The 15,664-nt window shown below is 34.2% G+C and overlaps 1 protein-coding gene across 1 annotated transcript; it reads right to left on the bottom strand.

Moving 5' to 3' along the window:
• Positions 1 to 886: 886 nt before the first annotated feature.
• Positions 887 to 5,595, bottom strand: CAP1 (cyclase associated protein 1). Its single transcript, XM_078315521.1, has 10 exons — positions 5,173 to 5,595; positions 4,545 to 4,713; positions 4,215 to 4,279; positions 3,478 to 3,829; positions 3,200 to 3,347; positions 2,812 to 2,921; positions 2,676 to 2,731; positions 2,514 to 2,570; positions 2,037 to 2,180; positions 887 to 1,370 (listed from the first exon to the last, which is right to left on the bottom strand). The coding sequence occupies exons 1-10, from the start codon at positions 5,452 to 5,454 to the stop codon at positions 1,284 to 1,286; spliced, it is 1,470 nt and encodes a 489-aa protein (XP_078171647.1). The 5' UTR covers positions 5,455 to 5,595; the 3' UTR covers positions 887 to 1,283.
• Positions 5,596 to 15,664: the final 10,069 nt, after the last annotated feature.

Genomic DNA, 15,664 nt, shown 5'->3' on the forward strand with positions numbered 1-15,664 from the left:
AGTAAAAAAAATTCAAAAAATATAAAATTTGGTCTCCAAGCACATTTCAATATGAAGATCATGTTGAGCGGTTCGAATCGGTCATTTAAATTTTAAAATCACAAAATATAAATATGAAATAAAATAGTCGCTTTACTTCGCAAGTCACCGTAGCCCACCTCAAAAAACTTAAACATTATCACATTTGGTCACAGGATGAGCCGAAGACGAATTCAAATTTCAAAGTTACTGGCCCAGATTTGAAATTCCTATACTTTCCACCTGGCACTGGTGTTATTAGGCCAATAATTGATGGGACCAGAAGCAATGGGTTAATGCCATGTCGTCTTTTTCTCAACAAGATGTGAGACTGAAGGAGACAAGAATTGATGTTGTGTATACTATATAAGTATTATACTAATTGAATCATGCTACTCGTTCCCAGATGGGTTTTCAGCCGACCATCGAAAGAATGGCGACGAGCTATCCACAAAATAAATAAAAAACTTGAGTAGAAGTGTTTTAAGTTTATCAAGTCCATTTTTGAACTCAAATCTAAAATTCATTAAATCGACTTCAAATAATAAATCCAATTACCTTACTAATAATATATTTACATGTGAAAATTTTAAACATTCAAATTAATTTAGTATTTGAATTAATTTAGTATAAAGTCAAGCAGTCAAAATTAGAAAGTTAATAAATTAATTTTAATACATTTATTTTTTAATATTTGTTTTACCATTCACTCAATATAAAATTAATTTTGAAATTCTTTTGTTTTATATATAGACGCATCACTCGTAAATTAGACGAATTTTAACAATTCAAATTCGTCGTTTAAAGCCGATTTAATAGGTTTTAGACTTGAGTTCACCAAGGCTTAAAAACACCCTAGTTCTACTCAAAAAGCTTACAAAAAACAACCCTTTATCAAACAAAAATTACAACTTGTGTAGTAGCTAGCAAGCCACACGGAAATTGATATGCTACAACAAACTGGATTGAAAACAATAAAATAAAAACGAGTAAACGAAAACAAGCAAACGATCAGGAGTGGCTTCAGACAGGTGAAGAATCAACCAATCAGAAAACAATTACAAGCTTGCACAAACTAAAAGGAAACAAGCCGAAAAGGAAAACAAACACACCACTCACACAAACTCCTGCTTCAGAGCACCCGGAGTAAGTTGTACTGAATATTAATAATTCTCTCAGTTGAAGTAAGAAGCTTAGTCTCATGATCTGTAGCCAAAAAAGAGAGGGCACAAAATACCCAAAAAAAAAAAAAAATGAAGCAAACTTCACCCAGCAGAATGGGTAACAGGCGTGGTAACAAACTGCCCATCCTTGAATGTATGCATAAACTGTTCTGGCAGTGAGTGTTGCACCTATTTTGACACATAATGAAACAAAAAAAAAATATATATATATATATATATATTAGCAAATATGCAATTATGAAAAATGCTTCTGTGGGTTGTACATTTACAAGCTCTGTTATGTTTGGAAATAAAAAACATCAATTACCGGGCAAATTAATCTTTTACCCCAAACTCCCTCTTCTTTGGTATATCCAATAAAATAAAATTATTACTTGGGCCGAAAAGGGTAGTGCTTAGTCTATCTTTTAGTATTCTTCAATCCGTCAATAATGAGCTTTTGTTAAATTTAGATTCAAAGTTATGTGATTTGACAATTGTAACCACAAATACATCTACAAACTTATTTTTAGAGTTCCAAACTTGTTTAAATTGATATGTCATGTAATTCCATCATCAATAGATCCCATCCATTAAATTATTAGGAACTATAAACAAAAGTTCAGGGCCAAGAAAACAGGTGTAGTTGCAAAATATAAAAATAATGCAACATGCTCAGATAAGGTCAATTCTACCTTTAATCCATCAGCAAATTCTATCAGGACCTTGCAATGTCATCGTGTCTTCTTTCTTATCATAGTTTTTTAATTTTTTTTAATGTTCTTTTTCCTTGTTCTGATAATAAAAATCAACTATAATAATATATATGTGATTAGACTATGTGAGAAATCATACCCAATCTCCATCAGGGTTAGATCCTAGGACAAGGATATTAACTTCACTTGATTTGGCAGTGGTAACAGAAGCACCGAGGGCATCCTTCCCTAGGTACAGCTGGCATCCTGATGTGTTATCTATTGAAATTGTCGGCGCCGATCCCTGCATGTTTAGAAAAAAGTATATTATACTAGAATCCAGAAAATTCTTGAAGCAAATTTAATTAGTTAAGACTCCAAAATAAATCATACAAATAATAACATCAAAACTCAAACTAAGAGGTAAGCCAATTTGGGAGTGCTGGCTAGCATGAAAAAGTGGTGATATAAACCAATTCCGTTGAAATGGATTATCTGTAACACTCTTGTTTGGTGTTCAATAGGCCAGGCTCAGTACCAGTACATACAACCAATGTTGAAAGGAGCATACACAAAAAAAATAGGCTGGTACAGCAATTATAGTAAAGGAACAATTTTGCAATGAATTGCTGGCTACCTGGCACTGCACCTCAACGCCATTGCAGTTGACAACTTCAAAGGCTGCGACAACATCCTGAATTTATCAAAAGATAGAAAAGATAGGGTTAGCATTAGTATCCTAGTCTATATAGGAAGCTAGAATGTGATACATGATGCTCTGTTAGAATTTTGCACCAACCGTGAACAGGACTCCTGTCTTTGTGCACTTGTCAAGGGTTATGTTGTTCACTTTACCTGAGAAACGAAACCTTTCAATCTCAACTATAAACCAAATAACTGAATGAGTGTTTCAACAATTAATAGTGATGACATACCTTTGACTTGTAAAACAGAATCCTTGCACCCATATACGTAAACTGACTGCTTTGAATCACAGTCATCAATTACTAAGTCCTTCTTGCCAACTTGATTTTCAACAACCCATCTAGGAAAAAAATATAAAACAAATGATCTGTCAAAAAACTTAACAGCCACTCACAATACCATGCTTTCAAAAAGGTACATTTCAGTAGACTTTATCCATTTCTAAATCTCAATTAAGCACCGCAAAGAATGCAAAATTATAATGCAACTGAGATCTGGCTAGTAGCTGAATAGTACAGGTTCACTGCTTAGTAGAAAATCAAATTCAAAATTGAAGATATGGAACACACACACATGCATGCACGTATAGAGGAGGGAGAGAGAGAGAGAGAGGCTCACTTGCGGCCCATTTGAAGCTCCATTTTGGGGGGACCAGTTTTGAATGAAAATGACCCGGCACGAGAAGCAGGCTTTTCTGGTGCAGTAACAACTCCTGTTCTGTCCGTGCGGTTTTTCGCCTTCATGTCATCTGTCACCTTCCTTAAGCCTGCCAAGAAAAGAACAAACATTTAATGATGCATCAATTTACTTAAAATTTTTATTTTTATAAATTTATTCATTGTTTCTTCAAAAAAAAAAAAAATTATTCATTGACTCACAACAGAGTAAATACTGACCAGTAGTTACAGGTTTTCCAGAATTTATCTCTTGAAACACTGCAGACATTCCTACTTTGGGTTTGGTGGAAGGGGTAGAAGTTTCCCCCTCGAACAGAGACTTTGAAGGTGGTGGTGGTGGGGCCGGTGCCTTTATTGCTGGTGACTTAGTTGCGGATGCAGTTGTAGAAGGAGGGGTTGCGGGGGTTGGAGCTGGTGCTTTAGGTGCAGCCCCACTGCCACCGGGGCCCCACACAGGACCAAGAGGGTAATTCTTCTTGACATAGTCCCTCAAGCTAGGGACATATAGTTCCTTCAGTGCCTTTGACCACTCTACATGATCTGGGTTTGAGTTCCTATATTCCACAAGTACCTGAATAGAGAGCGCAAGGTCTTTTTAGTAATTTGTATAACGCAAGAAGAACTTAAGAGAAATTGCTGCAGTTACAAATAGTAAAGTCTTTCACATATACCGTCCCAGTGAGAAACATAATGACATACAGTTTACAATCAAAAGAAAAGCTGTTTCATTATGAGTCTATTTAGTCCTTTCCTTTTGATTCCTGTTTGAGCTTTTTCCTTGTTCAACAATTGCTTGCAACCAGAAAGAAAATTAAAGGCCAGAATTTATTTAGAATTTGTTTAGTGCTTCAATTGGAAAAACATTCTGGTTGATGGCATTAGTTTCAACTATCCTACTTAAGGGTCAAAATGTGCTACAAGCACAACAAATGTTACTATCCAAAAAGATACAGTACCTTGTTGTTGTAGAATTCAGCCATCTGCCAGGATTCTTCAACATGTGCAGTTGGGAAACTCATTCCTTTCATAGTAGAAAAGGAAACAGATAAGTCTACAGCACTAATAATCCACAAAACAACCATGTGTGAGCACCTATAAGGGACTTCTAACAAAAGATTTGGCGGTACTTGCTTTCAAGGGGTGAGCTGAGCCCCTATTTACAAATTAAGGCCCAAAATGACATCATATTGGATTCAAATTCCTTTGCCATAACAGGTTTATACCATAACACAATTTAGGACTCAAATCCTGAAGAAAATTATAAAAGGGAATAATATCGCACTAACCGCAATCTTTTCCTAAGAAAGCAATCCAGGCGAGAGCCATCATACTGTCAGCAATTGTCTTCAGGTGATTAAAATAGTCAGGTTTCCTTCCCTCTGTCAGTTTTTGTGCTTTAGTGAACACTTCATTTAGTGGCTTCACAAATTCTTGCAAACTGGCAATGTCTGGTTTCTGTAATATAGGTCACACTTTCATTAATTTGGAACCTCAATGAGTAATAATTGAATCAGAATTTTCCTGACTATGATAAAAACACAAATGTACCAATCATGCTAATATACATCTTCCCCAATACATAAATGCAAATACAAATTTCTGCAAATAATCAGCAAGCAGCGCTCAACTTTTCAAAGTACAGAGAATCAAGTCTTATTAACGAAAAATTTTGTACGCCTGAGAAAATGTCACTTAAAACTGCGATTAAATTACCAGAATCCCTTCATATTCAAAGGCAATGCTGATCAAAATATGAAGCTAAAAAAATAAGAAGAGGGAGATTTTGCTCAGCCTAACATCATTGGACATTTGCGCGGTTGCGCCTAACCAAAAATAATGATCAAGTAATCTCCGAACAATACGGAAACGATACAGGTCCTAAATGAAATTGCAACAGATCACACAAATCCAAACCTGGCTCTGCTTCGCCTTAATCAAGAGCCCCTTCTCCACCCCAAAGGCCTCTTCCAAAATCTTCGTGGCTTCAAGAACCTTGCCACCGATTTTCTCTGCTGCAGTGAGCACACGACGCAGGGGCCCATCTACGAGCTCGTCAAACGCCAAGATCGCCGGATCAGTCGCCGCAAATAAATCTCCGTCGAGTTCCCGCGCTGAGGCGGAGATAGATCCACTGGCGATCGCCGCCTCTAGGCGCACCACCGCCGCCTCAAGCCTCTCCACTAGAGCTTTCTCCATCGATAAATGTGTCACTCCCAATAACAGATCTCTCTCTCTCTCTCTCTGGGTTTCTGTTTTAATTTTATATTCCCTTGTATTTGGTGTCTCTCGCGCTACTTTTGGGACAGGTTTCTCTTTCAACGGATAATGGTACGTAGAATTGTAGATTGTTTCTCGCCGAGGCCGGCGGGGGAATTTACATCTCTCAGTTACCTGACTGAGTACAGTTTAATTGGACGGTCTACAATTGTTCTTTTAAACTTGGCACGAATCTCAAAGCACAAATAATACTGGCCACAAGCCATCCGAGAAAGAACCGGCTGAGAGTAAATCTGAGCTGTCCGTTTCAGTTGTGTTGAATCAGGTACCTGTGAGGATACGGGGGCAGGGCTCCACGCCTCCACGTCCTCTCAAACAAGGCACCCGATCTGTTGATCTGTCACCAACTTGTGATATGATGTGAAACGAATCTCGAGGAATCTGGACGGTCGATAACTTCTAAAAAAGTTACTAAGTTTAGATGTCCCTGGATCATTTCATGGTAGTCTCAGGTTTCCGATTAGGCGATTGTCCGTGAGGTTGTCCATTATTTCAGAACTGTGTGGCTCTTGCTTTTGAAGCTTACTGGACCGGAAAAAAAGGCTAAGTGGCTTAATCCTTGCAGGGCTGATTGCTGAGATTGAAGAGCTCAACAAATATGTCCAGTGTGTGTAATGGAAACTTAGAAAGGAGGTTGGCTAATATTAACATGTTTGTTTCAATGTCCGCGGAATAAACGCTTCAGTTTTTATATTTTTAAAGTTAAAACAGTCGGTTCAAACTGTTCAACATTCAATTTGTAATCAAATGTGCTTGGAGACAAAATTTTATATTTTTTGGATTTTTTTTTAATGTTTATTAAATCAGTTTTAAAAATCGTTGTTTTCAATGATTCAGAAATTTTTCACTGTTTATTAAAATTAGTGATTTTAAAACTGGCTTAATTGATATTAAAAAAAATTCAAAAAATGTAAAATTTGGCCTGCAAATACATTTTAATATAGAGATCACATTTAACATTTTGGATTGACCGTTTGAACTTCAAAAAACGGAAAACTAATTGGTTGCACTACGGCTCCAGAACAAACGTTTTGATATTAGCCAACCTCCTTAGACAAGTGTTTTGCTTGAAAGTATTTTAAATGTAGTACTAGAGTGTCCTCAAGTTTTATCAAGTTTTTTTATAATCTTGACTTCAAATTAGGAATTCAAATTGTTAAAATTAACCATACTTCATGGGTGATGTGTTTACATGTTAAATTTAAAAAAATACGAATTAATTTAGTAAAATGTCAAGCTGTCAAAAAACAATGAAAAATGAATGTATTAGAATTAACTTATAAACCTGATATTTTTAACTGCTCGATATTATAATAAAATAATTTGAAATTTTATAAATTTAATATGTAAATACATCACTAGTAAAGTAGATCGTTTTTAATTATTTAAATTTGTTATTTAATATCATTGTGATAGGTTATGGAATTGAGCTCACCAAAGAAATAGATTGATAATAAGCTTAATAAGTCAATTGATGCTCGGCATTTTAATAAGTCAAAAGAAAGTACTTTTAAGATAATTTAAGTACTTGTGTTATAAAGTTAAAATAACTCAATTGATGCTTTAAAAAAATTAAAATAAAAAATTACTTCGTCATCTTTTAATTAATTTTTTTCATTAATACGCTGTATAGAAATTAATTTATTTTTAACAATCTTGCATACAGGGACTGGATCAAGTACAAAAGTTTAAAAATTATAACTTTATTTGACTAGATTTTGCAATCGGATTGCTTCAAAAATGAGAACACTGATCTACAGTTTTTCATCATACATCATACATCATACATCATGGCCCAATTGGAAACTTCTACAGAGGCCCAAATTGAGGCTTGCTTGGATCAGTCAGAGATACTTGACCAAGCCCAATTTACACCAATCACAGAATCTGAGTGTTGATTGGGATTTGTCATGTGCACCATGTACTCTCGAGTCTCTGATTCCACTTTCTCACCACTGTTGGTACGACAGAGAGCAATCAGTTCCTTGTATAATGAGGGTTGCTTAATTTTTGTACCATGAAATGGACAAGAGAAGTTATGAGGTGCAATAATATTTGATGCACAGTCGGTCTAAGTGTATCAGGACCACTAAATTGGGCAGCTTTTGGATACTTGTCACTTCTAGGCCCCATCCTTCGCACCAGTAATTTAGTACCTGAATTAATGGGTGGGTTGTGCAGCTTGTGCTTGTGCACTGTCCAATACTAACTGTAACTGCTGTGACAATACTTTGATGATATGTCACTGATGTAATGTAATGCCACATTGTCATTTTAAATGAAATATAATATAATAGTTCATTAGAAGCTTGAACAATTAAGAAACTTTCATTAAATTAAAAATTGGCACGTGGAATTGTCCTAGGATATCAATTATGTCGATCATGTGTTCACAATATAAATATAAAAACCGTACAAGCAACCTTATTAATTCACCAATAGAATAAAAATCTATCTTTGTTCTTTTGTGTTAGGTTTGAACTCATGGTGTGCAGTGCACATGCAAAATATCCGATCAATTATACCATATCATACTTTCATGTCGTGATGATGTCGGTACCACAATTACAAATTAACTTCAATTAATTAATGGGGAAATAAATTGGCAATTGGAGTACAGATCAAACATCAATTCAATGAACTGTTTTGGCGAATCCCCTGCCACTGTCAAAAGGTCGATAGCTGCGGTAATGAGATTTGACCATCTTTTTTATTACCTTTTCGAGTTTTTCAATCGGAAAAGGAGAAAAAAGTTATCCAACTGAAATGGGAGATATGTTTTGCTTTCGGTTTGGGGATTAGAAAGGGACCTGTTGAGGCTAAGGCGAGCTTTACCTGATGGGGCTCAGCACAACTGGTGTGAACTTAAGACTTGTGGCAGTGACCAGCAAATCCAAAGGGGGAAAACTGAGAAAGGAAGCAAGTGGAGAACAAAGAAGAAGGAAAGGGATTGGATATGGGCCAACCTGGAAGTACCTGGTTCACGGTACACCGGTGGTTCAAGGAACCTAGTTGGTAACGAGCTGGACTCAACTTGAACTCGTCATGAGTGAGCTGACTTTAGGGATTGAGCTAATATCTTAATCTGAAGTTGTTATGAACTGACGAGTCGGCTTGTTGGATCTGACTGAATCTTGTTTTAAAAAGAAAATAAATTATATAAAAAATTTAGACCGAGCTAAGCCGAACTGGACAACATAAAATGCATATATACATTCATTCAAATTCACAAATTGATACTTAACTGAGCTAACGAGCAAGCTGGCGAACAAGCTAAACTCCAATTTGAACTCGATAATTCTAAACCGACTAGTAACGAGCTGACTCATTAACAATTCGGTTCAATAACAAACGAATTAGATACGAGTCATGATCGACCTCGAAGCTTTTTTTTCCACCCCTACATGGAACTAGGGAAATGTAAATAGCGAGATATCTCTTGCTATGAAACCGTGTCCATTCAATAATTATCTATAAGTTGAGTCAACTTCACTTTAGATCCATTTCTACTGTTGCATTTGCATGAGATCACACCATCATTGGTTGCTTCTCACTTCTCACAAAAGATAGGAGCTGAGCTGGTGATTGTTTTGTTACAAGTCTCCACTTTCGCCGCCTAATGGAAAGAAATGGGAAAAATAGAAAAGAAAAAACAAAAGTGAAAAATCAATCTACTTGATGGACTCTTTTTATAAGCCAACCTGGCATCCACGTACTTATTGGATCCAAGATTTACCTTTTTTGCTTCAAGATTTTCTAACAATAAAAATTCAATTAAAGTTGCACCCTTACTAAAGTTAAATTGGACAAATACTCCACCCTAAAAAAAATACATATATAATTAAAGCTTGAAAGATATTCTATTAATATGATTTTGTTTTTGACAGTTGGGCTGGATTTGTTTATTCTCACCAGCCAAATTAAATGAACTGTTTTGGTGCGCTGCTATATATAATAATTAATCTTTTTCCTTATTAAAATGGTGTCATCAGCAATTTTATTTCGAAATCAAAAGGTGGTTTTGTAGGTTTGATACCAAATAGCTGGTATTAACCTACGCATAAGTCAACTCATTGCAATCTAAGATCAAATACATATATTTTAAATAAGGAGGGGAAAAATGATACAAATACAAGAGTCATCCTTTTTTCTTTTCTTTTTTTAAAAAAAGAGCAAATCTGAATCAGACGAAGTACCAATTATACTTATATTTTTTTATTTCTTAATTAATGTATTTGTGCGTGTGTTCTTAGTACTAAGAACATCTACATTCCTGAAACTATTAGAGTTTCTAATATAATGTGACAGTTTTTAATCAAATTTCAGAAATGCGGTAGAATTTCTTATTTAGAAACTATGCAGTAAAGTTTCTTAATAATAAATTGTTTATAAATTCAATGTTGACTAATTAATGATTTGCTCAAATTATTTATTTAATTTAATTTGTTACTGACGTAGCTTAATAGAAACTCTAAGATTAATTTAAGGAATGTGAGAGTTAAAAACTTTAGAGATCTTAATTTCTAAAAAGTAGTTAACAGTTATTTAGAAACTCAATTGAGTTGCTCGGATGTAGAAGCTCTAATGCCATTAAATAATTTACAGTCCATGACTTATAAATTATTCTGCATATATAACTTCATTTTCATTCTTAATGTATTTTTAGGACAAAAGAGATCATTTAGAAATAACAATCTTGACAATTTTAAAATGAAAAATATTCAATTTGAAATCAACAATATTGACATGATCTACGTGGTATGCATGCTTATAAAAATTTAATTATATTATTAATATTTTGTCGTAGACAGTCCATATAAGTTGAATTCCAACATTCGTCTACCTATGCACCAATAATTGCAATCAATATTTGATATCACTAGCGAAAGTTCAAACTCAATGGTTAGTACTAGTTAGTCAAACAAAAAATTGATAATTTACCAACCTTGCATATACAAATTAATATATTTAAATACTTGTTGTTACATCGTGCATGGCTTGTTCCTAGGGGTTGAAAACATAGCGGATAGGAGCGGATAGTGGTAAAACCATATCTCTGTTTTATTTATTTTATTTTTCAGATACAGATACGGAGCAGATACGGAGTCCATATTAGATCGAATATTTATTAAAATAATATAAAAATATTAAAGTTTGTAATATTTATCTAATTATAATAGTGAATAAGATATTTTTTTTATAAAATATATCTACTATTCGAATACGGATAATTGAAGCGTAAAACCATATTAGTTTTCTTATTCAAACAAATATTCAGATATGGATATTCACATCTAAATTTTCAAATACATATCAGATATTATTCATACCGTTTTTCCCCCTACTTGTTCCAGTAATTTATGTTGGAAAATTATCTAATTCCAGTAAAAAATTACCTCAATACCCCTGTGATAACTGATAACCATGCTGGCTCAGTGTTATAGTCTCTTCTGTTGTCAAGCTTGAAGACTACTGATCTGTCCAATTTTCCATCAAGAAGTCACTTTCAGGTGGGGCCAGTCAACTAGCAGTGACTTGGGCTAAAAACCGGTGGTCCCGGTCCAAAATGTCCCTTGATGTGGGGCACATAACCTGGGCCCACTGGGTGTCCTAAAAGGGCAGTGATTTGCTGGATGATAGGCACAGTGGGGCCCACTTTCTCTGTTTGAGCGCCAGTCTGCTTGACTGGTAGTGGTAGTGCATGCTTTTAAGTTTTAACACACAACATTAACATTAGCAATCGCAATCCTCTTTTGTCCCTTCTGTTCGATGCCTTCCCACCATTTCCCACTTGAGAATAGCGACCTTTGATTTATTTATTTTTCTCCTGGTTGGATGGATATATATATACTTTGAAGGGTTTTGGTGCATTGCCTTGGCACAAAAAGGGATTAGTGTGAGTAGATATTAATTGTTATCTATATATTATTCTGTTCATGACTTCATGTAGTGTACTTATTTATGGTTCAGTGTGATTTGCTAAACACAAGTAGGGATCGAGATGCATGCTACAAGCCTACAACTACAATAAATATATATACATAGTTGATTTAATTATTTGATTAATTCTAGGACCATACTTGCTTGGCTTTTGTTGTCCTTGTCTCCTGCTTATTGCAGCAGCATATATATATATAATATTTTTAAGATGAGCTTTGAGATATATGTTAATGTTATGATCAAGGTTCTAAATAGTGATTATAGCACTATAGCTTTTAAGGTCCGAAAAAGCTATAGCGCAACAATAAATAGCTATTTGGATTCATTATAATAGAAAAACGATTAATAGCGTTATAGCTTTTGAGGTCCGAAAAAGCTATAGCGCAGCAATTGAGTAACTATAGTTCGCTATTTAGAACTATGATTATGATACTAATCTTAATTATCAAGTAGAAAGGGTGTGATTAGGGGTGCCAACGGGTATGAAAAAAAATCAGGTAGAATGGTACAGAAAACAACTTTAATCTTATCAGTGTCGATTCATCTTATATAATACAATACAAATCAGATAAGCAGATAAAAGAGAGTCATTGAATAGATATATACTAGTCATGAGTAAAACTTTATTATATCATTCATCATTATTCATTTCCATATAAATATATATTTTTTTAATTTTTTATTTTTAACTATTAAGTATAGGATAACAGGTTAGGAATAGCTTTTACTCGTATCTTTATCTGTTGTGTTATTGGAAAAAAAATTCTACCCTTACCTGTATCTAATAAATTAAACGAAAAAATAATCTTACTCATACTATATTTATTGAATACAGTACGGATCAAACAAACATATAAAAAAATGTTATTGACACACACCTAAGTGTGATCTCCCGCAGACTGAAACTGATATATAGAATACATAAATAAATTATATTATAATGCAACGTACATTTGTGTTGCATAAACAATATTATTTTTTTAAAATACACAAGAGATATCACCCTGCAATCCTTTGATTGGCAAGTTCATTTTTGTGAGAATTTTATCTCTCCTGATCACTAACCAAAAAAGTATTTTAATTTTTAGAAGATATGTGATTTCCATATTAAAGTATACTCCTTGATTGGAATTCTCTCAAATTCCAACTACCTATAAATTAAATGACTGTACAGTAAAATTATCATTCTTTGACCACCACCAAATAAATCTATCTTTAATTCCTAGCTGATGTGATAAAGCATAACAATATTATAAGACTAAATAATCAATTATACACATTTTTTTTTTAAAACACTGTGAGGTTTTGACAATGTAATTTAGTTATGCAGCGCGTCATGGCACTACAGCAAAACAGACTTTCTGTGACCGGAAAACCGGTCGCAGAAAGTCCAGGCGCCGGTCGCAGATACTATTTCCGGTTGCTGAAAGTAAAATCCGGTCGCTGAAAGACCGGTCGCAGAAAGCATTGTCGCAAATACTCTCCTGATGACGTCACCGGTCGCAGAAAGACGTCACCGGTCGCAGAAAGACGTCACCGGTCGCAGAAAGACGTCACCCGGTCGCAGATACTTTTTCTGCGACCAATTTTTTTGGGTCGCTGTTGATTTTTGCTGACGTCAGAAAAATAGTTCTGCGACCGTCAAAACCGGTCGCAGATAGTCAAACCCGGTCGCAGAAAGTATTCTGTCAGGTTTTTGAAATTTCTTTTATTATTTAAATTTGCACCAGGTACGACAGGTACCAACATACAATATAAAACATACAAAAAAATTTAAACATAAATATTGATATTGATATATACAAGACATATAGAAAATTCAAAATACTTTGCATTAATCATAAAAGTTTCATGTGAATAACCTCATCAAAGGGGCGTAACTTTTGATCCTGCGCAATACAAGACATATATAAAACATACAATACAAGACATATATAAAACATACAATACAAGACATATATATGCAATATGGTCCTGCGCATGCTTCACGAAAAGGGGCGTAACTTTTGATCCGTCCGTCGGATCGGGCTGAAATTTTGACAGGAACTCCACAGCCCAAAACCGGATGCAAAACCAATCTATGATTCGTTTCGCCATTTGCGGGCTCAGATTCGCGATCCGAGTCTTCCTTCATGGACTTTTGGACCTTTCTTTATAATTTGTGAGTTTTTAGGGTCTTTTATGTTTTTTTTTATGTATTTTCTGATTTTAGGGTTTGTATTTAAACATACGTCATGTCTTTTGGCATGTTGTTCTATGTGCTGGTAAAGTTTCATAAATTTTAGGGCTTCCTAGCTATACCAAACAGTAGCCTAACTGGGAACATATATGAACACAATCGATAAATAATAATTCAAATAAGCAAAACGTACGAATGGAGAACAATTATTATGATAAATAATAATTTAAAGAAATATTACCTTAGAGGTGATGCTAGACATGGATATTAAAGAAACCCAAATCAGGGTTTTCCCTTTGCTCCACTGAAATTAAAGAAACCCAAATCAAACTAAAATTGGTCCCAAAATTGAGAAATTTGAGAAGAATAACCTTGCACATAGAAGCAATCCATGTCGACATAAGCAATTACATCAAGAACTAGCATACATCAGAACTGGATTGATTAAAATCAGAAAATCAGAAATTACTCAAATCAGAAATTACTAAAATTAGGTTTAAGAATTACATGTAGGCGCTGGGAGGAGAGAGACGACGGCAGACAGTGGAGAGGATCCGCTTGAGAGGCACCGGAGGAGGGAGAGGCGCCGGAGGAGACAGAGGCATTCGGATTAGGATTTTGGGCTTTTGGCGGAGAAGAAGGGTTTTGGCGGAGAGACGACGCGTTGGCGCCTTTTCTTCTCAGCGAAAATTTCAGCGATTTCAAAAAAAAAAAAAAAAAATTGACTATCAGCGACCGGCGATGACGCCGGTCGCTGATACGGTCGCTGAAAGTGCTGGTCGCCATAGATTTTTCTTTTTTCTGTTTTTTTGAGAAAAAATTGAGCATCAGCGACCGGCGTCAGCCCCGGTCGCTGATAAACCATTCTGCTGTAGTGTGGTCTTGTATAATTAATAATTTAATAATGCAACGACGAGGTAACAATTATTCGAATAAAAAGATTGTGTTCCTGTAGTCGTCTGTCGTGCAATGTGCAGCGCAGGAGGAGCCTTTAATGTTCATAAAACTTACTTTAAAGTTTTAAAATATAATCAGTACAGGAAAATTTATGACGGTTTGATGACCGCCAATGACTAATCGGCCTCAACGGACGTTTTTTACAACACTGCTCTATACTTGTTCAATATGAATATTATAATTCTTTAATCAATTTTGTTTTATTTATTGCTCGATATCTTACGTAATGTTGATAATTAATGAAAATATATAATATAATATTTGAAAAAGAAACTCCATGTATTATAAGTTCTATTATAATTACGACATTTAGGATATTTTTTTTTAGTATTTCCGTGATAATATGATAATTGTTATTTAAAATCTTAATTTCATGTGAGAAAATAAATTTAAATGGAGTGGCACTAATTCATTACTTTGGAAAATTTAGTTCATACCTAAACAAATAAAAATATAAGGAAATAAAATCATGCAAAGAATATCATCCGAAGAAACGATAAAAGAGGAGAAAAATATGAGGATTAATTTTCTTCCTCTTTAGCAAAGTCATTTTTCGTTAAATATTTATAGTTCTCGTTTGTTTTATATTCGCTGCACAAATAGGAGTGAAATCGGATTGGATACAGAGCAATTTGTTTTTTATTTTCCAGTTACTTTTATGAATTCGGATAGAGATACGGATCGAATATATATTTATTAAAAATATATAAATATTATTAAAAAAATAAAATTCATAATATTTATCTAATTATAATAGCAAGTAACATATATTTTTTTCATAATATATATTAATTTACTATTCACTTACAGATAATTAAAACTTAGAACTATTTTTGTATCCGTATTTATGCAGACATTTCAATATTAAATATCTATATATAATTTTTTTCAATGCGAATTAAATACGAAGAACGAAGAATGCCGAACGAAGAACAAATTAAATATCTATTTATAATTTTTTTCAATCTTAAATATTAAATATCTATATATAATTTTTTCACCCCTAGAAGGCTTAGCACAAATGAAGAACGCTTCGCTTTTCATCGTATATAA

This window comes from Carex rostrata, chromosome 14 (assembly GCF_964058835.1).
Source record: "Carex rostrata chromosome 14, lpCarRost1.2, whole genome shotgun sequence".
Taxonomy (NCBI): domain Eukaryota; kingdom Viridiplantae; phylum Streptophyta; class Magnoliopsida; order Poales; family Cyperaceae; genus Carex; species Carex rostrata.